Source organism: Nerophis ophidion, linkage group LG05 (genome assembly GCF_033978795.1).
Source record: "Nerophis ophidion isolate RoL-2023_Sa linkage group LG05, RoL_Noph_v1.0, whole genome shotgun sequence".
NCBI lineage: Eukaryota > Metazoa > Chordata > Actinopteri > Syngnathiformes > Syngnathidae > Nerophis > Nerophis ophidion.
The window spans coordinates 47,018,764-47,044,856 of NC_084615.1; the positions used below are offsets into that span (position 1 = coordinate 47,018,764).

At 40.1% G+C, this 26,093-nt stretch overlaps 2 protein-coding genes and 1 long non-coding RNA gene across 4 annotated transcripts; 2 read left to right on the plus strand and 1 right to left on the minus strand.

The window, feature by feature from the left end:
* Positions 1 to 747: 747 nt before the first annotated feature.
* On the plus strand, positions 748 to 3,211 carry atf3 (activating transcription factor 3). The gene is made up of 4 exons (XM_061901143.1): positions 748 to 944; positions 1,664 to 1,907; positions 1,981 to 2,088; positions 2,162 to 3,211. Exons 2-4 carry the CDS (start codon positions 1,665 to 1,667, stop codon positions 2,429 to 2,431), a joined length of 621 nt encoding a protein of 206 aa, XP_061757127.1. The 5' UTR covers positions 748 to 944; position 1,664; the 3' UTR covers positions 2,432 to 3,211.
* Positions 3,212 to 10,479: 7,268 nt separating this feature from the next.
* On the plus strand, positions 10,480 to 24,459 carry LOC133553206 (uncharacterized). 2 transcript variants are annotated; one of them, XR_009806874.1, is made up of 4 exons: positions 10,486 to 10,551; positions 10,707 to 10,752; positions 21,497 to 21,607; positions 22,527 to 24,459. It is a non-coding gene; the product is annotated as an uncharacterized LOC133553206 (long non-coding RNA). The 2 variants fall into 2 exon arrangements; XR_009806875.1 differs by lacking the exon at positions 10,707 to 10,752 and having other exon boundaries at positions 10,480 to 10,551.
* On the minus strand, positions 13,913 to 20,418 carry nsl1 (NSL1 component of MIS12 kinetochore complex). Its single transcript, XM_061901144.1, has 6 exons — positions 20,145 to 20,418; positions 19,748 to 19,820; positions 15,431 to 15,564; positions 15,265 to 15,319; positions 15,116 to 15,183; positions 13,913 to 15,056 (listed from the first exon to the last, which is right to left on the minus strand). The coding sequence occupies exons 1-6, from the start codon at positions 20,331 to 20,333 to the stop codon at positions 14,817 to 14,819; spliced, it is 759 nt and encodes a 252-aa protein (XP_061757128.1). The 5' UTR covers positions 20,334 to 20,418; the 3' UTR covers positions 13,913 to 14,816.
* Positions 24,460 to 26,093: the final 1,634 nt, after the last annotated feature.

Below are 26,093 nucleotides of genomic sequence, written 5' to 3' on the forward strand. Positions count from 1 at the left end.
GATGCTACCTTAGTAGAAGCATTTAAGTCTCACCTTAAAACTCATTTGTATACTCTAGCCTTTAAATAGACCTCCTTTTTAGACCAGTTGATCTGCCGCTTCTATTCTTTTTCTCCTTTGTCCCCCCCTCCCTTGTGGAGGGGTCCGGTCCGATGGCCATGGATGAAGTACTGGCTGTCCAGAGTCGGGACCCAGGATGGACCGCTCGCCTGTGTATCGGTTGGGGACATCTCTACGCTGCTGATCCGACTCCGCTTGGGATGGTTTCCTGTGGACGGGACTCTCGCTGCTGTCTTGGATCCGCTTTGAACTGAACTCTCGCGGCTGTGTTGGATCATAGTCATCATTGTCACTGACGTCCCACTGGGGTGAGTGTTCCTTGTCCTTATGTGGCTTCTTCCGAGGATGTCATAGTGGTTTGTGCAGCCCTTTGAGACACTTGTGATTTAGGGCTATATAAATAAAAAAATGATTGATTGATGGATAGATAAATATGAATATGAAGAATAAAGTTTAAATGTTGCTTGAACAAAGATGTCATTTTATAAGAAAAAAATATCATAAAATAAAGTTGGGATGTTAGTTGTAGAGAAGAGGAAAGGAAAGAAGGGTGCATTGCATCATAGCACTACTGGCCTTCTAAAAATAGGATGACGTCACCCTATCTGTGCTTGGCTCGTTTCGACCCGGCCCTCCAGAAAATACGTCACGGAACCCCGCCCACCCAGTGGCCGCTTTGGATATAAGCGCGCGTGATGCAAGCCAGCGGCCACAAGCGCCACCGAACACCAAAGTAGGACTACGGGCAGATTTCTCGAGGTGTCTTCTTCTACGCTCTTAAAAAAAAGAACTCTTCTTCTACGCTTTAAAAAAAAGAAAGAACAACTCTTCTTCTACGCTTCAAAAAAGAAAAACACATTCGCTTGTATTCTGTCGCCTCACAGGTAAGAACTTTAACTCCAAACATTTTATACTTTCTACTTTTTCTATCGAACTAACTCACAACAAAACACTATGTCGTTTTTAATTAATTCTAGTGTCGCCTTTTTTGTTTAAACTGAAGTGATACAAACAACTCAAGTGACGATTCAAGCGATTATAGCTTTAGTAACTTGTAAAAATCTTATTTTTCACGTCCATTGGTTCATTTGCTATTTATTTTGTGTTTAACTGATGTACAAATGTAAGCACATGAATATAATATTACAAATTGTTACATTGAATGTAACTATTAGTTCCACTATTATAGACTGGATAACTTCAAAACATACACAAACTTAGGGTTGGGGGAGAGTGGCCGTGCGCAAATCGAGCGTCCCTGGTTCAATCCCCACCTAGTACCAACCTCGTCACGTCCGTTGTGTCCTGAGCAAGACACTTCACCCTTGCTCCTGATGGGTGCTGGTTAGCGCCTTGCATGGCAGCTCCCTCCATCAGTGTATGAATGTGTGTGTGAATGGGTAAATGTGGAAGTAGTGTCAAAGCGCTTTGAGTACCTTGAAGGTAGAAAAGTGCTATACAAGTACAACCCATTTATCATTTATTTATTCATTACATTGTTGTTATGTAGCCTGAATGAATAATGATAATAGTTATTGTCAGAGTCATCAAAAATTGGTTATCATAATAATAATTTGGGGGTGTGGTCACGTGTTGTTTCCAGGATGATGCTGCAGCACTCGGGGCCAACACTCGCTGACATCAGTTGCTCTGCCCTCGTCCCCTGCCTGTCCCCGCCGGGCTCGCTCACGCTGGAAGACTTTGCCAACTTTCAGAGTACCGTGGCGAAGGAAGAACTCCGCCTCGCCATCCAGACCAAGCGTCTGTGCGGCGGCCTCAGCGCCGACGTCAGCTCCGACGGCGCCAGCTCCAGTTCGGACCTCCCTTGCGGCGGCGGAAAACGAGTGGTAAGTCGCTAGTTTCTTCTCCTCGTCGTTGTCTCCTTGCCATTGTTTAAACGTGAACTTTGACCTTTGGCAGCTGACTGGGGAGGAAATGGACAGGAGGAAGAGAAGGAGGGATAGGAACAAGATCGCCGCCGCCAAGTGTCGCAACAAGAAGAAGGAGAAGACAGATAGTTTGCAAAAGGTTTGTAGTCCGCACTCTACCTTCTTGGGCTCAATTAGCGTGACCTCTGACCTTCATCTTGTTGCTCTGGCAGGAGTCTGAAAAGCTAGAGAGCGTCAACGCCGAGCTGAAGGCTCAGATTGAAGCTCTGAAGCAGCAGAAGCAGCAGCTGGTCTACATGCTCAACCTGCATCGGCCCACCTGTATCGTCAGGGCGCAGCAAGGGCAGACCCCTGAGGACGAGAGGAACTTGTTCATCCAGCACATTAAGGAGAGCACATTACAAGTGCAACAGCTGCACAGCTCGCCCCCGGACACTGCCATGCTCAGCTTGGACCACATTCAGTGTTCGAGCTCCATCTGAGCGGACTCTTCTAGAAGCCCCTCAGAGAACTGAGAGGCGCTCAAAGCTGCTACGAAGGCGCTGGAGGATGATGCCCGCGCCAAGAATCCAAAGCTGCTGATTGGACGGACCTTCGCATGCATGACAAACTGGACTTTGTGGTTCCTGCCAGGTCCAAGGAGAAGACGCGTCTCATGTCCGCTAATTGCCGCTGACTTTTCTGCCACTTCTTGCTCACTAAGGCACAAACAAGAAGATGAAAGTTGAATTTATTCCATAACTACTGAACATGCTGCTAATGCTAACGCTAACCACTCAGGACCTTACCTGTCATGTCGTTTGACGCGTGATTCTCCACGGACTTGAAGGCTTCGAGGCCTTCCCTCATGTCTGCGACATGTGTGTGTCAGGTGTGAACTCAGAAGTTGTGTGTGTGTGTGTGACACAACACAAACATTTTTTACTTAAAGTTGTGGTAGAAAATGAATGAATGATGGATGGATTGTTTATGAGCGAGGCTTCATTGGCTGGTTTGATGTTAGCACACCTCAGGCAGTGAGGATGATGGATGCTCTTCCTTACGAACTATCAATAAACTATTAAGGAGTTCCGAAGTGTGTGCGTGTGAGAGATGCGGGCGTCTGTATGTTTGTTTCTTGTAGTGATGTGACTGTTTAAAAACATGTAGCAAGTCACCACTGTTACCCGAGACCAGTGTACGCGATTTTATTTTCATTTCTCTTTTTTTTTCAACTTCACTGACTAAAATGTTGTAAAAAATCCATTAAAATTGTAACATGACTACTGTTGTCTTAACATTACAACAAACAGGTTTTAATAGCATTATTTGTGGTATTTCTTATCCCAACTATTTTTTTCTTTTTAAGTTAAAAGTGGTGTTCCTGGCTTTTCACTCAGTCATGTTACCTCCTTTTGAATATGTAGAACATTCCACAAGTCACATGGTCCACAGGAACTTGTGTCATTCACGTTCTCTGTGAAGAACAAAAGTTACTAAATCTATCTGTATATTCCATCATATTTCAGCTATGATTGCGGGTTCAAATCCCAGTACAGTCCTGTTACCTAAATACTGTCAAAGTGCTTTGAGTACCTTGAATGTAGAAAAGCACTATACAAGTATAACGATGAATACACCATGAATTGATTAACGTGGACCCCGATACAAACAAGTTGAAAAACATATTCGGGTGTTACCATTTAGTGGTCAATTGTACGGAATATGTACTGTACTGTGCAATCTACTAATAAAAGTTTCAATCAAACAAAAACACTAGTCATACCAAAGACTATAAAACTGGGACCCATTACCTCCCTGCTCGGCCCTCAGCATCGAGGGTTGGAATGGGGAGTTCAATCATTAAAAATGATTCCCGGGCGTGGCCACCGCTGCTGCTCACTGCTCTCCTCACCTCTAAGAGGTGAACAAGTAGATGGGTCAAATGCAGAGAATAATTTCACCACAGTTTGCGTGTGTTTGACCATCGTTGAAACTTTAACTTAACTTTAACCAATATATTAGGCCCACTATTACATTAATATTATTACCATGTGGCTAAGTTCATGTTATCACTAATTCTATGCGAAAAAATTAACTCCTGTTTCTTTCAACTACGTCATCCTCCCATTTGGAACAATGTACTAAAACAAAGTCAAGTAGTTTGAGATGGACTTAAATTCGTTTTGAGTAGTTCAAAATGTGTTAGATTGATAGATGGATAGTACTTTATTTATTCCTTCAGGAAAATTCTAATTTTAAAAAGTTACATCAGAAAAAGACAGAAATGAAAGTTTGAAGAGTTACCACAAGCGAATAGTCCATATAAGTTATACTCCAAACCCAAAATTAGTTAATAAATATTTATTTAGAATCGTGATATTTCTCTGTGGAGGAAAGCTGACGTTTCGACCTTGGTGTCATTGGGAGGTGACAGTGTGCAGGGAAAGTGTGCAGGAAACAATCCAGTAAAAACTTTTTTTGCCTTGTCTTTGAAAAATAATGAATATCCATCTGTCCATGCATTTTCTACCGCTTGTCCCTTTTGAGGTCACGGGGGAAGCTGGAACATATCTCCCAGCTACATTCGGGCAAAAAGCGGTGTACACCCTGGACAAGTCTCTACCTCATATATTCATCAAAAGTCCACATTTGAAAATCTGAAATTTGTACTGCCATCCGTTATTTAAAACTGTGGTTTAATACATTGTTAGATTTTTTTTCCTGCTTAACTGAACTTTGCTGCTAATATTGCACAACTACATACATGACAGGATCGATCATTCATTGGGTGGTGTACCTAATCAAGTGTCCAGGGAGTGTGTGTTTGATTTCAGCGTGAGCGCGCAGTGTTTCTCTTCCTGAAAGTGCGCGCGCGCACGCACGCAGACACACACTGCCTCGTCATGCTGTGTTGTGCAAGACGATGATGCAACTCAGTCACCGCTCGGCGAGAAGCCTGATGCAAGTTGACTGTCACACCATATGACCTGCAGCTTTGTGTGCGTGGAGGTCAAACGTCAAGTAATCGACACTCAGAGGATTTATTGATTAATACTTGTATTAGTAGATTGCACGGTACAGTACATATTCCGTAAAATTGACCACTAAATGGTAACACCCGAATAGGTTTTTTCAACTTGTTTAAGTCGGGGTCCACGTTAATCAATTCATGGTAGGAAGTTGGAGTAAACAGCTAAACGCTAAGTTACGTTGCTGACCAGAGTTTTCTAAAATGTTCTATAGAAGTTTCCTTGGATCACGACAAAGAGTGATCTTTCAAAATAAAGGTTGTGTTATAAGAGATGATGATGATAGAATTTGTGTCAACGCGACTTGAATATTTTCCTGCCAATGTATATCTCTGGACTCGTGATTTAATTCTTCCTGTTTTTTGTTTTTTTTACATGCAAGTTTAACTGTTTATGCAGAACGAGAAGAACAAGCAAAGCGGAAGTATGGTTGCGTCATTGCAACGTGACTCAGGACAGACCCTGTGTTGATGCCCTGTACGTGGTTGCCATGGAAACATTGACCATAAAAGTGCCAGTCCAACGTTATCTGAAGGCTTTAAATAATCTAGTTCAGGGGTCACCAAGGCGGTGCTCGCGGGCACCAGGTAGCCCGTAAGGACCAGATGAGTATAGCCCGCTGGCCTGTTCTAAAAATAGCTCAAATAGCAGCACTTACCAGTGAACTGCCTCTATTTTTTGAATTGTATTTATTTACTAGCAAGCCGGTCTCGCTTTGCTCGACATTTTTATTTTATTTTAAGAGAGACAAAACTCAAATAGAATTTGAAAATCCAAGAAAATATTTTTAAGACTTGATCTTCACTTGTTTAAATAAATGCATTTATTTTTTTTACTTTAACTTTCAGAAAGACAATTTAAGAGAAAAAATACAACCTTAAAAATGATTTTAGGATTTGTAAACACATTTATCCTTTTACCTTTTAAATTCCTTCCTTTTCTTTCCTGACAATTTAAAATTTAAAGCCCACCAGGCTGCACCAAACTTTTGGTGCCTTGTTGACACCAAAAAGTATAGCGGTGTATGGGCAGCAGCTATGAAGGTTGCAAGCATGTTTGGTTGAACTTATCTTTGTGAATAACCTTTTCTGACATGAACTTCATCAAGAACAAACACAGAACACACCTCACTGATGCACATCTGCAAGACTCACTCAGAGTTGCAGTGTCAAGTTACACACCAGAGTACAACACACTAGTTAACAGCTTGCAATGCCAGGCTTCCCACTAACTGACAAAGAAACAGATAACAGATTTGGTGTCCACTTCAAAGTGTGACAGGATTTATTTAAACATTTGAGAGTTGATTTTGTATTTTACATGAGTTATTATTTGTACAAACATGGTGCAAAGTACTTCATGATTTGTTAAACATTTTTAGTGGATAGCTAGTTGTGAATTATATATATTTTATATAGCGCTTTTCTCTAGTGACTCAAAGCGCTTTACATAGTGAAACCCAATATCCAAGTTACATTAAAACCAGTGTGGGTGGCACTGGGAGCAGGTGGGTAAAGTGTCTTGCCCAAGGACACAACGGCAGTGACTAGGATGGCGGAAGCGGGAATTGAACCTGCAACCCTCAAGTTGCTGGCACGGCCACTCTACCAACCGAGCTATACCGCTAAATGTTAAAATGGGATATTGTGATTTCACAAGACTGTCTTAGAAGTGGTCGTTTGAAAATGTTCAATTTGAAAAATGTGCACTTAGAGAAAATATAAAATTAAAGTGTTGCATATTGATATTTACCTGTTTCTATATATATTTATTGTGAGAAATCATTAAGATGATCAGCGTTCCCACAAAGATAAATATCATTAATTATTAATAATAACAGAGTTAAAGGTAATTTAAGTGTGTATCAAACTGGTAGCCCGTCGCATTAATCAGTACCCAAGAAATAGCTCTTGCTTTCAAAAAGGTTGGTGACTCCTGATCTAGTTTTTGTGAAAATAAAAGTCCACATTAATGCATTGCAAGAAAATAACTTAACAAACAAAAACATTGATTACAATATTAAAACTTTAATGAAGATAATGATGCTACACCGCCAGGGGACGCTGTCTAGTGACGTCTTCAACATAGCTCGGTGTGCGTGACTAGCGGCCTCTCGCGGTTCAATTCTGTACTACATAGAAAGTCACAGCGGAGTTGCTTGCTTGCGTTTATTTGTGACACGTTGGAAGTCACATGACGCTGAAAGTGTTACAAAACGTATCATAATGTATATTGCTTGAACTAATCAGGTCGTAAAGTGACGTTTAGGAATCATTTTAGGATACAAAACATTTCCATGAATTGATTAACGAGGACCCCGACTTAAACAAGTTGAAACACTTATTCGGGTGTTACCATTTAGTGGTCAATTGTACGGAATATGTACTAAACTGCGCAATCTACTAATAAAAGTGTCAATCAATGGGAGTGCGTGTCGACCTCTCATGACACTTCTGTGGACTACATTATTTCCAAAAACGTACCAATAAAGTTCATTTTTAAAATCTATTTAATAAATGTAATATATAATCAATGAGTCTAATATTAGAAAGATGAGAAAAAAGTTAGAACAAGGGTCTGCAACCCGCGGCTCTTGAGCCTCATGCGGCTTTTTAGTGCCGTCCTAGTGGCTCCCTGGACCTATTTCAGAGATGTGTAAGAATGGAAGAAGATGAATAAAAACATTTATGTATATATAAAATATATATATTTTTTATATTTTTTCTGTAGGAGGACAAACATGACCCAAACCTTCCTAATTGTTAGAAATCCCAGTGTTTATGTTATACATGCTTCACTGATGCGAGTATTTGGCAAGCACCTTTTTGTCCTACTAATTCCAGTGATCTTTGAGCTCATCGTAGTTTGTTTACATGTTCAACTTTCTCCAATGTTGCCACAGAAAGACATGTTTTATGCCACTGCTTCTTTGTCACATTTTGTCCATTAAATGTTTTATGCTGTGCATGAATGCACAAAGGTAAGCTTTGTTGATTTTATTGATTTGCTGGAGTGCTTATCAGGCATATTTGGTCACTCCATGACTGCAAGCTAATCGACGCTAACATCCTATTGAGGGTAGCTGTATGTAGTACTAGTGACGTGCGGTGAACTAAATAAACACCAGGTGTGGCATACAAAAAAAAAAATCTTCTTTTTTACTTAAATTCATATGTGCAGCTCTAATCATTGTTGATTTAGGTTGCACATTAGAGTAACGGGGGAAAAAAGGGAGTTATTCGCTTTCATAAAAACGTTATAATGATTTCATGATATGATAAATGGGTCCAAAAAGTATTCCATAAAGTTGTAATTAAATTCTTTTTGGTCCCATTTGCTTTTAACAAAATAAAACAAGTATTGTGAGTGTATATTACCTTTCTGTATTTGTACCTGAAGCAGCAATAGTTATCATCCATGAAAGCATAGTTTGTATGATCGCATTCATCTTGTCTTAAAGTCCAGTTTAGAGAAGTATTTAATCTTGGATACAGTATATAATCCTCCATATTGGCAGAAACATTCAATTAATTAAATTTCCATCCATCCATATTCTACCGCTTATTCCCTTTTGGGGTTGCTGGTGCCTATCTCAGCTACAATCGGGCATAAGGTGAGGTACACCTTGGACAAGTCGCCACCTCATCACAGGGCCAACACAGAAAGACAGACAACATTCACACACTTGGGCCAATTTAGTGTTGCCAATCAACCTATCCCCAGGTACATGTCTTTGGAAGAGGGAGGAAGCCAGAGTTAATTCTATTTCATTCCAAAAAATTAAACAATATTTTTGCATCCGACAAAAAACACCCACAAACGCTGGCTTACTCTAATAAAAATGCAATTTTTGTTATAAATACAGTTTTTAAGAAAAAAGAAAATAAAAAAATGCTGGCTTCCACTGGATAGACCTGTGTCTGCTAGCTTGAGCGCCCCCACTTCTCCCAGTGTGGCGAGTCAGAGTACTGCTGAGGCATTGAACTGCAAGTTGACAATATATCGCCCCTTACATTGAGGCAGAGGTACTTGCTGCCTCAAGACCTGCCTTTTCCACTTGGCAAAAAGCATGCGCCACCTCACACGCCTTATACACACTGCGTGTAGCCGTGGAAGCACCACCTGTGTCTGCCTCACTTCTCATCTGCTGCATTGTTTTGATCAGGAAACATGTAATTTCCGCGATTTTGACCATGAAAATGATCCAATACAGGAACCACACCAAAATGACAGAAAGCATAAACCAAAAGAGAAATATTTAAACTTATTTTATTTTATTACTTCGTTTTGGAACATCTCATGGTTAAGCCACCTGGTGGCAGGTGAGGCACTGCCTCCCATTACAGCACGTCACAGTGTAGTACATATTGCATCATTATGCATCATTTGTAGGTATATTTGAGCTCATTATATATCCTTGATGCTCTTTGTATATCATTTAGTTTTGCATGTCCCATTACACATTATCTACATGTAATATTGACTGCATTTCAGATACTTATGCGCCATGTTGTTCCAGACCACAGCAAACACTACCTAGCTTGCCAAAGATTGCAATAAATCTATTAGAAGAACACAACCTGCCGTTTCCTTTGACTTTGACACACACATCTATAACTTTGGCCATTCTGAGCCAGTCATTTCCAGGAGTTTTCACCTTGTAAGTAGCCTCTGATTTACTTATGTTTTCCAATGTTGTAAAAATGTGTAGAATAAATATTACATTTCAACATTTCTGTCAATGAAGATCTGCTTCACCCTGCAACACAGTCATTTTGATAGTAGGCTATTATAGCTAATATAGACACGTACGTCATGTGTTGCCTTTATAATAAGACTTATAGACGGCTTTCCGGCATAGTTAGGTTGGTAGAGCGGCCATGCCAGCAACTTGAGGGTTGCAGGTTTGATTCCCGCTTCCGCCATCCTAGTCACTGCCGTTGTGTCCTTGGGCAAGACACTTTACCGACCTGCTCTGAGTGCCACCCACACTGGTTTAAATGTAACTTAGATATTGGGTTTCACTATGTAAAGCGCTTTGAGTCGCTAGAGAAAAAGCGCTATATAAATACACTTCACTTAACTCCACTTTTTGCGGCTCTAGATTAGTTTTTGTATTTTTGGTCCAATATGGCTCTTTCAACGTTTATGATTGCCGCTCCCAGAGTTACAACAATGTTATGTATGTAACATCACTAAAGCCAAAGATCAACCTTACGAATGCCTACAGTCACTTCAAAAAGGTGTGGTTACCAAGCATAATTAGAGTGCATAACATAACATTAATGATCTATACGGGGGTTTTGGAGGAAGCAGCTGAGGTAACAAGGTTTCAGAGGACGCAGGACACGATGACGTCATCTTGCAGGCAGTGCATGGTGGGACACAGGCTCATGGTCCCCCAAAGCTTCAGTCAGTATACGTTGTTCCTCGCACAGGGACACTATCTGTAAGCATTCCCCTTTTAATCCTTCAAATCCTGCACAATTACACTCATGTCATTTATTGTTTGTGTGTGTGTGCATGTACGTGCATCCTGCCTCAGAGTCGTGTTCCTCTGCTGAAGCTGCTCATACATCTGCAAGAAACAGGTGAGCATAACATCACCTTGATTCCTACCTAGATCATTTCCAATCAGCACACACCTGGTGCAACATGTCAGCTCTTTGTGTTTGTCTCTTGCGCCTTTTCTGCGCTGCGCTTCTGTTCTTCTCCCTCCTCTTCATCCTCCTGTCTTCTTCGTCAGAGGAAGCCTGACACACACGTGCACAAAACTGGAAGTTTGAAGCCAGGTAAGTCAGCTAGGAAGAGACACTCTTACCTGACGTGTGAGCTGCGAGGAGCACGCTGACATGTCAAGAGGTCACGCCAGCGGACAGCAAGTCCAGTCATTGTGTTGAGAGGAAACATGACAACTTTCACTTCCTTTTTCACTTTGGGAACATCTGAGGCGCCCTTCTCTTAAGTCACATGACCATCCAACGTCCATGCAACATAGTGGGAGTGAGAGCTCGCTCAAAGCTTGCAAAGCATCCATCCATCCTTTTTCTACCGCTTGTCCGTTTTGGGGTCAAGCGGTAGAAAAAGGATGGATGCTTTGTAAGTTCTGAGCAGCTCTACCAAATTTAAAACTTACCTACAATACTACCTCAGAAAAAAACTTGGCTTTCGAAGTACCACCATTATAAAATACAGTAGCGTAGTAGGCATAAGTATTCAATCAAAACAAGGCAGAGGCTCAATTACAGGTATATTTAGTATTTTTGGATGCTGTAACATTATACAGTTATAACAGTTTGACTAGAGAAAAATAAAACACTGTACTTTAACAAGGATCAAAGTCTTTGCCGTAGCACTAGATGGAGGTCATGTACTTCTCAAATATTTTGTGCCCCCCCCTTCACCGTGACTATAAACAGTATAATTTGTCTATCAAATTGTTATAACTATACTTTTGCATAACATTATAAGCTTATTCACATTAAAAGGAAATAACACAGCGTTTTCTCACCTCCCATCTCTTTCTACAGAAAGCTAGGAGTAATCAACAACAATTTCAAATTAGAAATGGTCTCAGCTGACAAGGTGCTTAAAAAATTGAGCGTGCTCCACCCAAACAAGGCCACCGGTCTTGACAATATCCCCTCCAGATTCCTCATGGACTCTGCCACCACCATTGCCCCAATAATCACACATATAATAAACCTCTCAATAAAACAAGGCCAAGTACCCAAGGATTTCAAGATAGCAAGAGTAACCCCCCTTTATAAAAAGGAAGCAAATTAGAACCTGGTAACTACCGACCTGTTTCTATTCTCAGTTCCATTTCGAAAGTAATGGAAAATATAGTTTATGAACAGGTCGATAGATACCTTGCTAATAATAAACCAATATACAAATTCCAATCCGGCTTTGGAACTACCCACTCCACTGACACATGCCTTCTCTATCTGACGACCACATCAAACATGAGGTGGACACGGGCAAACATGGTCATGCTGGACATTCAGAAGGCCTTTGACACCGTTAACCACACTTTATTGTTGGATAAGCTCAGAGCAATCGGATTCGATAAAAGCTGCATTCGTGCGGAAGGCAGTGTACACTCTGAACAAGTCGCCTCCTCATCGCAGGGCCAACACAGACAGACAACCTTCACACTCACACAATTGGGCAAACAAATTCTGCAAAAGGTTTGCCCTCAGCATAAAAATGCTTAAATAGACTAAAAATTTCATTACTAAGGTACAAATTCGTCATGGGGAGTAAACAATTGGATCGAGCTGCTCAGCATTCAGCTATTTATGGTTAATGATTAGCAGAAATTAAAATGTTCACAGCCATGTCCGGAACCAATAACAGCGATAAAGGAGCGATTCCTCAATTTATAATTGATTTTAAAAATGACCTCAGTCAGAATAAAAGGAATACATCATACAATTTGTACAGACATTTTAAAAGTGTCAAAATGTGGCCATGCATTCTTCTTCTTCTTTTGGACGTACGTCATATCCACAAAGACGAATCACCATCAGCCAAAGAAAATTATGTTTGATACTTATGGGAGTGATGGTGGCACAAACACCAACCCTTTTATTAGTCATTTTGATATTATCTATCATTTTAAATGTTTCGGTTTTCTCGAAATCCCCAACTTTCCAGGAAATTCCCATTGAAATAAATGGCCACTCTTTTTTAATTCTACAATTCCCACATTTCTAAACCGATTCAAACAATTAAACAATCAACACATTCCACTCACCAATGGACATTCAATATACCTTTTTTCCCCGAGCTAAAAAAAAAATCCCAGAATTCCAAATCCCTATTCCCTCCATTTGTCCTTTCTGCTTCTGTTTCCACTTTGTTCAACCTATTCCACCATCAACATATTCGACATAATCAGGACAACAAAGTTGCTTAGTCCCTCTTTGCGTCAACATTTCTCGATTTACTCAAAATTTTCCCAAACCAAACCATTAATCTGAAACTGGGCAATTGTGATATATTCCAAAATTCCCAGTTTTACAAGAATTGCCAAATTACCTGGAAATTCCCATTCAAATGAATTGAGTATTTCTTAACTGATTCAAATCATTTTACCATCGAGACATTTCACTCATCCAGGGAAATCAAAGCTAATACTTTCCCGAGTTCCTTAAAACATTCTGTTTTCTTCCGGATCCTTATTTAAAAAGTGTTACTATTTCAACTTTTCTTGACTGTTTTAAACATTTTAACAACACACTCAGCTGATTGAGGACATTAGTGCTCTTTTCCATTTAACAAAAGTTCCCAGTTTTCTCAAATTACCTAATCAAAAGAATGGAGTATTTTTTTTCCCAGTTCCACAATTTCTACATTTCTCAAACGATTGAAAAGATTGCAACGCGACCTGTGCTCATAAATTGTGTTACATGGCGGCATCTTGGAAGTATGCGAACTGTTCCAATTTTATACTGGCATTTAAGCTATTTTTTCCCCCTAATTAATGGATTTCCTTACTTGACACCATCTTGGAAGTATGATAGTGGTTTCCCTCTCAGCATGCCAACATTAATAAGATTTTATAAGTTTTAGGTACTGTGATGAGGTGTTGACTTGTGCAGGGTGTATCCCGCCTTCCACCCAATTGTAACTGAGATAGGCACCACCACGACCCCAAAGGGAATAAACGGTAGAAAATGGATGTATGGAAGATATAGGTACCTGGCGCCATCTTGGAAGTATGCTAGCTGTTACCGATACCATGCTAATGTTAGCATGCTAACATTTAATACTAGCATTTTATCTAATCTTGCACTTTTTAACTTATTAATCTGATTTTTTTTAACCTGGCATCGTGTTAGAAGTAACATATTTTTTGGATTATAAATCACTCCGGAGTATAAATCGCACCGGCCGAAAATGCATAATAAAGAAGGAAAAAAACATATATAAGTCGCACTAGAGTATAAGTCGCATTTTTGGGGGAAATTTATTAGATAAAGTCCAACACCAAAAATAGACATTTGAAAGGCAATTTAAAATAAATAAAGAATAGTAAACAACAGGCTGAATAAGTGTACGTTATATGACGCATAAATAACCAACTGAGAACATGCCTGGTATGTAACATATTATAGTAAGAGTCTTTCAAATAACTATGACATATAGAACATGCTATACCTTTACCAAACAATCTGTCACTCCTAATCGCTAAATCTCATGAAATCTTCTTCCTCTGTGTCGCTTCTAGATAATATTTGATATTTTACGGTAATGTGTTGATAATTTCACACATGAGTCGCTCTAGATTATAACGATATGAAAAAAAAACTGCGATTTATAATCCGAAACATACGGTATGCTAACTGTTCCCCTGTTAACATGCTAGCATTTTAGCTAATGGGATACATTTAGATTGTTACTTTGCAATCCCTTGAAGTATGCTAACTCTTCTAACATCACTATGCCAACATTTATCATTTCAAGATTTATACTACATTTCAGTTCAGCTTCTGCGCTTCACTTCTCATACCATGTTTATTTAACCTTTAAACAATTTCAACTTTCAAACCACTTCTACATTTTAGTGGAATGTCAGTTTAGCTTCAGCTCTTCAAAATTGAAACCTTTTCAACAGTTAAACCATTACACCATTTCTACATTCACCCTACATTCCATCAGCGTTTCATTTCAGCTTCGATATTGGAGCCTTCACACACAATTTCTACAGAAATTGATTGATCTAGTTTCCATTATGGCTGTAAATTTTAACAATCAAAAATTTTTGAAGTGTGAAAAATGATCGTGTCCAAAAGAAAAAGCACAGACTTCTCCCAACCTCATTCCAAGCAATCCTGATGAATTGTCTTCAATTTGCTTCTCCATCATATTCATGTTTGACGGCCATGTAGGCGCCTGCGGCTTCCCTGTCCGTCACAACTCTTCTAATTGGTTGCTTGGTCGACGGTGTGCAGTTTACTGTAGGTGGCGGGGCTTCTGCTGATAGCCCGCTGCTGCCGAACACGTCGTTGTCCACTTGGAAATGGGTTTGACAACCTTTGACAACCTGACACAGACCTTCTGCCTGCTGCTGCAAAGTGCAGATGGACTGAAAACAGAAAAAACATTATGACTTTTCTATACCCTGTGCGTGCGTGCGTGTTGTACCTTGATGACCTGCCTGGCCTGTTTCACCAATGCAGGCGCTGCAGCGGCCACATCTTTCATGAAGTTTGCTGATCAAACAGGAGAGCATTGTTTGCTCACATTGCTGCATTTATGAAAACAGATGAATTACAGTGTATGCATGTAATTACCCGCTGGAGGGTCTGAGACCACCTGCTGAGCTCTGATTGGTTCTTCATAATGGTCCTGGACAAAAATGATGACTCTTTCAAAAGTTTCAGGACAGCTCTTGTTATTTTGTGTCAACCCCAAAGTGCTTCACTTCAATAAATAAGCTTAGATGAAGGCAACACCCACCAGGAGTTTGCGCTCAGCTTTAAGAGCCTGGACCACATAAGGCAGGATGCGTCGGGGGTACGAGCCTCTTCTGCTCGTCGTCTCAACGATGGCGTCGTCCAGCTGTCCCTTCAAGTCATCGCCGTCGTCCTCAGCTAACACAAAAAAAAAGGTTAAATAAGAATAAAGTGCAGATATTGTAAAAATATGGAGGGTCAAAAGTAACAAAATCAAATAATTAAATCTTTAAATGAATACTTAAATATGCCATTATTGGAATTAAAATGTGTTATTTAATGTGCCATTATCTATTTAATACAAAAGTTCATTATTAAATAATTTTAATATTTAGGCCCCACTTACACTGCATACCGAATTTGATTCTTGTCCTCAAGTGACGCTGATATCTTTTGCCCGTCTTAACATTTTAAATCTGATCTTTGTGCATCAGACTTGGGCCACATCAGGAGTTAGTCCGGATCCGATTGGAATCTGATTCTTTCAAATGTGGCTGCAGTCTAAACAGAAATCCCACCTGAATGCCAAGTACGTAATTCATGTGCGCGGGAAAACGCCACCGGCCAGCGGAAGTGAATACGTCATCACAACATCCGGTTTCAGTGAGCAAAGTACTTAGTCAATAATGCACAAATAATATACTATATGTAATATGTCAAGATATATACTTTGATTCCGAAAAAATAGCGACGAGTTAAACACCGGAATTTACGCTGTGGCTTATTTGCTTACATGTTAGGTACATTGTGTAAGTCTTTTACGTTAGTTTTATTAATAATAAAAAAAATCTGCACAAATAGTTAAGCTAATGTTGCTCATTAATTGTGTGAATGCTTTGGAGCATTCACACACATGGTTTTCTACACCAAAATTAATCTATTTATTCTTGTTATTCAACTTATTATTTTTATTCTCCAGATTTTTCACCCGATTCAAACCGTTACAACTTCAAACTGTTCAGCCTATTCAGGTATCGCAGGCTTTCCCTTGACAAATTCCAAAAATTCCCAGGATTTCAGCTTTTACGGGACATTTTTCCCATTCAAAATGAATTAGCCATTTTTCAAACTTCCACCATTTCAACATTTTTCAACGGTTCAAACCATTCCACCTTCAACATATTACACCATTCTGGAAATTCAAACCTCCCTTTTTCTAAGTTCCAAAAAAATTCCTGGATTTTCCAGAATTCCTGCTTTTTCAAAGCCCTATTTCCACCCTTTTTTCTGACGACTGCCCGTTCTACATTTTTCGACACATTTCAACCGTTCCAGCGTCTTAATCAGGACAAAACACAAAGTTGTTTTTTGAACTGGAAAAATTCCAGTTTTTCCCGAAATCCCAGGATTTCCGTATTACCATTTCTCAATTCCTCCTCTCTGAGCTGCCACCTTATCGTGGTAGAGGAGTTAGCGTGTCCCAATGATCCTAGGAGCTATGTTGTCCGGGGGCTTTATGCCCCCTGGTAGGGTCTCCCAAGGCAAACAGGTTCTAAGTGAGGGATCAGACAAAGATCAGCTTGAAGACCTCTATGAAGAAGAGAACACATGGACCCAGATTTCCCTCGCCCGGACGCGGGTCACTGGGGCCCCCCTCTGGAGCCAGGCCCGGAGGTGGGGCACGATGGCGAGCGCCTGGCAGCTGAGTGTGAAGCGACCGGAATGAGAATCAGCACCTCCAAGTCCGAGTCCATGGTTCTCGCCCGGAAAAGGGTGGAGTGCCATCTCCGGGTTGGGGAGGAGACCCTGCCCCAAGTGGAGGAGTTCAAGTACCTAGGAGTCTTGTTCACGAGTGAGGGAAGAGTGGATCGTGAGATCGACAGGCGGATCGGTGCGGCGTCTTCAGTAATGCGGACGTTGTACCGATCCGTTGTGGTGAAGAAGGAGCTGAGCCGGAAGGCAAAGCTCTCAATTTACCGGTCGATCTGCGTTCCCATCCTCACCTATGGTCATGAGCTTTGGGTCATGACCGAAAGGATAAGATCACGGGTACAAGCGGCCGAAATGAGTTTCCTCCACCGTGTGGCGGGGCTCCCCCTTAGAGATAGGGTGAGAAGCTCTGCCATCCGGGAGGAACTCAAAGTAAAGCCGCTGCTCCTCCACATCAAGAGGAGCCAGATGAGGTGGTTCGGGCATCTGGTCAGGATGCCACCCGAACGCCTCCCTAGGGAGGTGTTTAGGGCACGTCCAACCGGTAGGAGGCCACGGGGAAGACCCAGGACACGTTGGGAAGACTATGTCTCCCGGCTGGCCTGGGAACGCCTCAGGATCCCCCAGGAAGAGCTAGACGAAGTGGCTGGGGAAAGGGAAGTCTGGGTTTCCCTGCTTAGGCTGTTGCCCCCGCGACCCGACCTCGGATAAGCGGAGGAAGATGGATGGATGGATGGATGGCATTTCTCAATTCCACATATTACTACTTCAACATTTCTCAACCGATTTGAAAAACTTCAACACCAACCATTTCAATTCATTCAGACGATTTAAGTTTTTTACAATTTAAAAAAAAATTCTCGCTTTTTCCCCCCAATTTTTTTTTAAGTCTTCAAAGTTCATCTGATTCAAACCTTTCCAACTTCAAAATATTTAGCCTGTTTGGGAATGTTGTGCTCTACAGCAATTCTAAAGAAAAATTCATTTTTTGTTGTTGCATATTCCCCATTGTAAAATTAATTGGCCATTTTCCTAACTTCCATTCTTCAACCCATTCCACCTTTAACACATTTCACCATTCTGGAAATTCTAACTACCCTTTTTCCAAGTTAAAAAAATTTCCCAATTTTCCCAAAATCCCCTAACTCCATTTACTACTTCAACATTTCTTGCCTGATTTAAACAATTCCAACACCAACCAATTCAGCTCATTCAGGACATTCATGCTCCTAATCATTTTCAAAAATCCCCGCTTTCCCCCAAATTCCCACATTCCCAGGAAGTTCCCATTGAAATGAATGTGAATTTTTTTCCAAGATGCAAAATTCCCACATTTTTCAACCAATTCAAACCAATCCAACATAAACACATTCCGCTCATCCTGGACGTTCAAACAAACACTTTCCCAAGTTCCAAACCAAATTCCGGGTTTCCTGGAAATTTAAACTCTTCAACATTCAAACCATTCCAATATTTAAACACTTTTAGTGTTTAAACGATTTCAACATTCATCCTATATTCCATTAGTATTTCAGTTCAGCGTAAGCTTTTCAACATTCAAACGATTCATACCTTTATACTACATTCTGTCAGCATTTCACTTCAATTTTAGCACTGGAGCTTTCACATGAAATTCCTTCAGGAATTGCCTCTTCTAGTTTGAATGTAATATTGTTTATTGAGTTTATTTACCTGTAATTTTATTTTTCAATCACAAACGGTTCTCTCATGACCCGCTTTCACAGGTCAGATCGGATCACTGACTGTATAGCGGATAAACTAATAGACCTTCTATGGTCAAAATAAATTGCATGATTAATCCAAGTGCGTTCAGGATTGAGACACTTCTTTGTGATTAATCTGTAGTTAATACTAATTACGAATAACATGTTTTGTTATTTTGTCTTTTATTAAAAAAAATATACACCAATTGTGCAAAATATATGATGAAGTCATATTGACCCCTTCCCTCATCCCACTATATTAGCAATCTGCTGGAAACCCTGAGCCTAAATGTTTCAAAAGACTTTGGTAGTTCCAGGCTTCAGACCAGATCATTCATTGGACTAAATTTGTGCTAGACCCGCCCACTATGTCTAATTATTATTTCAGGTTCATCAAATAATAAAGAAATCATTAAACCAGAAAATAATAAATTAAATCATAAACTAAGTAGTACCAATGATTGTCACACACACTCTTGGTGTGGCGAAATTATTCTCTGCATTTGATCCATCACCCTTGATCACCCTCTGGGAGGTGAGGGGAGCAGTGGGCAGCAGCGGTGCCGCGCCAGGGAATCATTTTTGGTGATTTAACCCTCAATTCCAACCCTTGATGCTGAGTGCCAAGCAGGGAGGTAATGAGTCCCATTTTTAAAGTCTTTGGTATGACTCGGCCGGGGTATGAACTCACAACCTACCGATCTCAGGGCGGACACTCTAACCACTTGACCACTGAGTAGTAAATAATACATGGATAAAATAATTACATGTATGTATCAATTCCAGTTACAATTTGTAATGACACATTTAATATTGTAGCTGAGATAGGCGCCAGCGCCCCCAAAAGGGAATAAGCGGTATAAAATGGATGGATATTTCAATATTTATGTACATAATTGGGTCCTATTTGTCCTTTATATAAAAGTCATGTTTTGTTGTTTTATTACCATCTACATCCGGGGCATCCTCCCACGTTTGTCCGTTCACTAACACGTTTTGATGGACTGCAGACTCAAAATTCTGTTGAATAAAGTAGGATAAATAATTGTTAGGACTGTGTTGTAATAACCAAACTGTTGTGTGTATTTCATATAAAAATGAAATGAGAGAGCACAAAACACAGAGTGCATGGGTTTGTATGTTTTGCCATGTATAAAGGTGGAGTAATCGCGGAAACAATTTATAATTTAAGAGAAGCTCCAGCGTGTTCTCCGTTGCCCTCATAGACAATGGATATATGTGAGTATAGGTTGTTTTATATATATGATCGACAAGCACTTCTGTGTTTTGTTTTTTTTACTTTGACAGTCAAACATGTTTTCCAAGATAACTTTTCCAACTTACCGCCAGCAGCTCCTGAAGTAAAACTCGCTTTGTTTCCTCCGCAATTCCCGCTTGTCCATCGAGAGCTTTCTTTAAAATGTCTTGGTACAATTTTATCTGCGCTATAGCTTGTCTTTTAGACGTAAGTTGTATTCTGCATTCTTGATTTGTGTCATCGACAAGTAAGTCTGTTCTGTCGACCGCTTCCATTTTGCCGCCTTTTGTTTGACGGGGTACTTTCTGGTCTTCTTCTTCTTCTTCTTCTTCCTCTTCCTCTTTCTCTTTTCTTCTTCGGTTTAATAGTGGTTGGTACTGTGCATTACCGCCACCTGCTGATATGGAGTATGAAGCGAGCTGGAACCCTACTCTGGTCGACATGATTTTATATTTACACTTGTCTTTTAAAAAAATATATGTTATTTATATGTTCTGAGTACAATCCTAAAATATCTTCCACTACTAACATAACTTCCTCTTTCGCTAATTTATTTCGCTTTCTCTACTGTATTTCCTACATTGTATTCTTAATACATGCCCTATAAAATAATCACAAAGGCCTGTGCTATGTTTCCCTATACATTTCAATGAAATGTCTAGATATGTATGTCTTGACCTCCATCCATCCATCCATTTCTACCGCTTGTCCCTTTTGGGGTAGCGGTGGGTGCTGGAGCTTATCTCAGCTACAATTGGGTGGAAGCCGGGGTACTCCCTGAACAAGTCACCACCTTATAACAGGGCCAACTCAGATAGACAGACAACATTCACACTCACATTCACCAATTCCTCTTGTTGTTTTATTTAAAATACAGTGCCCATACTCATAATACTGTCAGTATCATGGTTGATTGAAACTTTTATTAGTAGATTGCGCAGTAGAGTACATATTCCGTAAAATTGACCACTGAATGGTAACACCCGAATAAGTTTTTCAACTTGTTTAAGTCGGGGTCCATGGTAATCATTTCTTCTCTCCTTACTGCACTTCCGACCCTTTCAACTTTTACACTCTTCTGTATTTCCCATGAATGTCTTTGACCTTTGCCTTCTCTATCCCACCTATCTTGCCATTCTTTAACACTTTTTCATATTTCACGTTTCACCTTTTTCCTTGCACATATTAACTTGCATTTCTATTTCTTCTTTTCTTAGCGCTCTCTTCGCCAACTCATCCGTCTTTTTTCTCCCCTCACACCTACATGAGCTGGTAACCACAAAATCTAAACCTTTCTCCCTTGATTTGTTATTATTCTGGCTGCAATAATTCAAGTAAAATACTGTATATCTTGACGGCTGTTTTGTTTAAAATACATTAAACTTGCGAGAACAGAAGCTGAGTCAGTGCAAATTAACCCTCTATCTTTCTATGTTAGCTCCACCCACTTCAATGCTACTGTGGAGGGGGCGTGGCCTGCGAGCCTGCCGCGGTACGGGGTGTGCAAGGACGGGCCTCGAAGACAGCGACTGGAGAGTAGATGGCCCAGGTAGGCCTTGTTTTCTAATCAATCACCTGTCCCCTTTATAAGCAGCAACCGGACGAGACACGGGGTTGGAGTTGGAGTGGGAGCCAGAGAGAGAGAGAGAAAGACATGGGCTAAAAAAATAATTTTTGCTGGAAGGCAAAAGCCTCTTAACATTTATGAAAATAAAACAGTGTTGTACCCTGAAATCCGGGCTCTCGTGGCAGTGTGTGGTGGTTCGCAGAACCCCCTAGGGGGGCAACCTCTATAGCCACTATTACTGCAACCATTTCCACAGTGTACACCTAATTTATCTGACGTCCTTCTATTCACCCCAATTCCTTTTGTTGGCACCGCTACCCCAAACCCAGTCACACCCGTCTCTCGTTGATTCGCCCCATCTGTTTAAACACTTATCGTAAAAGTTTCATAATTAATTATAACATGCTCATTATATTCATTTATCACATCTACATTTCTCTTCATCTTTTTAACTCTTGAAAAATGCCAATTAACCGCTGGCCTTACCGGCATCTATGGGCCATCACTTGATAAACAACCGTGGGGCTTACCTTCATACCAAATATTCCCATCTCTTGCGCAGTGTCATGACCGATCTCTCCGAACATTCCCCTCCGACTCCCAGCACTACTGAATCACAGCCGTTGTTGGCTGTGAATCACTATAACCCAGTAAATGTATCCAATTATTCATTACTAGATGGTTCCTTTCTGGTGGTAGAGGCGTGGCCAATATGACGTACCTATATGATTTGCATAATTGTTGATGATGCATACTGTATATATCTTTTGTATATATATATAAATATATATATACATAAATGAATGTTAAAACAAATTTACATACATTTGAAATCAAGTCTGTGTTGTTAGTAATTAGTATTAACATATTTTTCTTATATTGTTTTGCTGTATTTTTACAGTGGCGCAGTTGGGAGAGTGGCAGTGCCAGCAACCCGAGGGTTCCTGGTTCAATCCCTACCTTCTACCAACCTTATCACGTCCGTTGTGTCCTTGAGCAAGACACTTGGTCCTTGCTCCTGATGGGTCGTGGTTAGGGTCTTCTATGGCAGCTCCCACCATCACCATGTGAATGTGTGTGTGAATGGGAGAATGTGGAAATAGTGTCAAAAGCGCTTTGAGTAGCTTGAAGGTAGAAAAGCGCTATACAAGTAGAACCCATTTACCATTTATATTTTATAATTGTTATTACTGTACGATGTAACACTGGCTGTGTACCAGTGGCAGGTGGTTTACAACTTCACTTAAAAAAGTGTAAATTTTTCCATATCAGCAAGAACATTGGAATGAAAGATGAAAAATGCTTTGACACTATTTCAAGATTGCTGATTTACTCATAATGCTGTCAATCAAAAAGAGATTCAGCCCAGTCAGGTCGCCTCTTCACTCTTATTCATTCGCTCAGTGTCCCTGGCCGGGACTAAGCCAAGTATTCATCCAATGATTGTCTCGTTTAGCAGCAGCACTGTGACGCTACCACATCAATGAAAAAAAGTGGCGCAAATTTAGCTGTCGCCAAAATAGCTGATTCTAAAAAAAAGTTGAACGCAGTCTGATGCATTTAGTCAATGAAATGCAACACAAAAGCACGTATTTGACCACTTTTTTTTAGATTTTAGTGGAAGCTGAACTTTTCTTGCAGTCTTTAGCAATCGCCACTGCTGTATACCTGGCATGTTAGAACAAAACGGGTAAGAGAAGTCGGCAAGTCAGATCCGTAACTTTGAAACAAGGGCTCTAAGGGCTGAGTGGGTCTGGCTAGAGTGCAAAGGAGGGCTGTGCACATGCCATGGTTGGAGGAGCCGCCAGCCCACCGGCCAAGTCGCAGCCGCCGGAGCCAAAGTGAGGAAAAAAGGCAGTGTGGATGGTGCCTCGTCGTCTCCTCCCGAAGTTCCACTCACATTCATCTTACTTACGGTTGATTAAACTTTTTCAGTGGCCACATTTTCCGTGCATCACTAATCAATAGTGCGTAAATAATAGGTTATATATCCATTCATACAGTATATTATTTTAATTTGCTTTCATGTAAAAGACCCTGATTGTTATGGTGTGGCGGACGACGCCACGGTCAGATACATATATGGTAAACTCTGATCTTAATGCTTGTGCTCACACATCATCCAACTTTTTAATTTTCGATTTTGCTGCTGAGCAATATGCCATACATCTATAATCTAACATTGAACTAATCAAGGCCACATAAACTGATTAAGAGCTACACAACTCGCTCCCAAGTTCTACCTTACAAACACATGTATTACTTTTTTTTACATTTATACACAATTATTTATATATGTGTCTTCAATGTTAACCGTGAATCAAAAACCATACCTAAACATTTAAATTGCTTGGCTTTCATAGACAAACCAAACAGTCCAGTTGTGATTGCTTGAATGCCCTAAAATTGCTTACAATAGCGCTACACATAATATTTCCAAAATATACCGTTGGAAATAACATTGCAACGGCTTTGATACGATAGAAAAATACCGTGAGTCATTAGATAAGAAGACCCTTTGTCGTTATAAGGAGAAAAACAGCCGTAATTGAATGTGAGGATATTTACCAGATCGACAAGTCTGAGTGCAGCAGAGACCATAACATCTTCCCCCGATGTTTCATACCCAAACTTGGTGAACTACCTAAATTTTATAACCCAGCCAAATTCACACTTTGAAATACTTTAACAATTATAAGAGTCTAAAAAGCTATGCAGTTTGTTTGTGGATGGTTGTGTGACGTTTGTATTTATCTGTATAAACCCAGTGGACATTGTATCGTCAAAGCTAGAGTCATGCACTTTCAGAAATCTTCACAACCTAAGTTTGACAGCTTGGATAATCACAAATAACCCCTGAGGTCATCTCAGCTTATTGTCTGCAAGGCAGTATTTGGAGAATGTTGTTTTCAAGTCGCATGAGATTTGTTTTAGGTTAAGGCAGGGGTAGGGAACCTATGGCTCTCGAGCCAGATGTGGCTCTTTTGATGACTGCATCCGGCTCTCAGATAAATCTTAGCAGACATTTCTTAACACAATAAGTAATGAATAATTCCGCTGGTAATCACAGTGTTAAAAATAACGTTCAAAATATACCACATTCTCATGCATCCTAATCCATCCATCCGTTTTCTACCGCACCTGTTCAAGAAGTCGCATTAATGGTAAGAAATATTTTCTTTATTATTGGTTAGCTTCAGAATAACAATGTTTTTAAAAAGAATAAGATACTTATTATACTATAAAATGTTGGTCTTACTTAAAAATGCTCGCATTTAGTTGTATTCAGTGTTAAAACATATGATATGGCTCTCACGGAAATACATTTTAGAATATTTGGCTTTCATGACTCTCTCAGCCAAAAAGGTTCCCGACCCCTAGGTTAAGGCCACAGTCCGGATCAGAGAAGTGAATTTTTTTTTTAGCAAAACAAATAATATCCAAGTTCTTCAACTCAGCACATGAAGTTAATGCAAAGTGGTGCGGTCGTTTATTTATTATTATTTTTTAAAATACCTGAAATGATATGATCCGAAAAAACACAAAACTGTTCATAGCATGCGACATCAGATTGGTTGATTGCAGGAATCCATGCTCGCAGTCGCCATTCCCTCTTCTGTTCATCCACTTCCCTCTGTCCAACAAGCTTAGGAATGCGATTATAACTGGTTTTATCTCTACCACTTTGATTGTGGAAGTTGACAATCACAGAAGTCGTCGGCATTCTCAGTATCACAGGATGAATGATCAACAACTATTAGCTTGTTTACACGCAAAACCTAAAACCTGAAGCCCTCAATAGTAGTTTCCCCTCCTGCCAAACCTTGTTATGCATCTGCAGCAACTTTGACAACTCTGCTTCTCCTAAATGCTTCAGCAATACATAACAACTTTGATATTTACCCAGAGTGCTTGGTTTTGACCTGCTTGTTGTTGTCATTTCATGATATGTCAATGGTTTATCCATCCAATGGTTCATAATCCACCTCTGGTCTAAAACCCCTAATTTGTCTCTTCTTCTGAGAGGTTTCTGGACTGTGTATTTTGAGAATGTTTCAGCCATTATCCCTGCCTTATCTTTAATTTTTAACGATATTTCTTAATTAATTTTTAAAATTGGATATTCCCACTTTTTCGTTCTTTTTTGTTTGGTTTGTGCGGCCAACTTGATATGTGCATTACCACCATCTACTGGACTCGAGTGGGGTGCAATTGCTAATACAGAAACCAACAGTTGAACACAAGAGTTCCCACTAAAAAAAAGATATATAAAATCAAGAGTTCACAAATAAAATATATAAATAAATAAAACCAAATGTTTCAACAAGTAGTAAACATTACATAAGTTAAATCAACCTAATATTTATCGGTATGAAGGCAAAAAGAAAATAATTAAAGGAACAATAATGTTACGACGCAGACTCAAACACGCTTTTCCTCGGCAGTTGTAGCTGCCGGGACCTCTGCT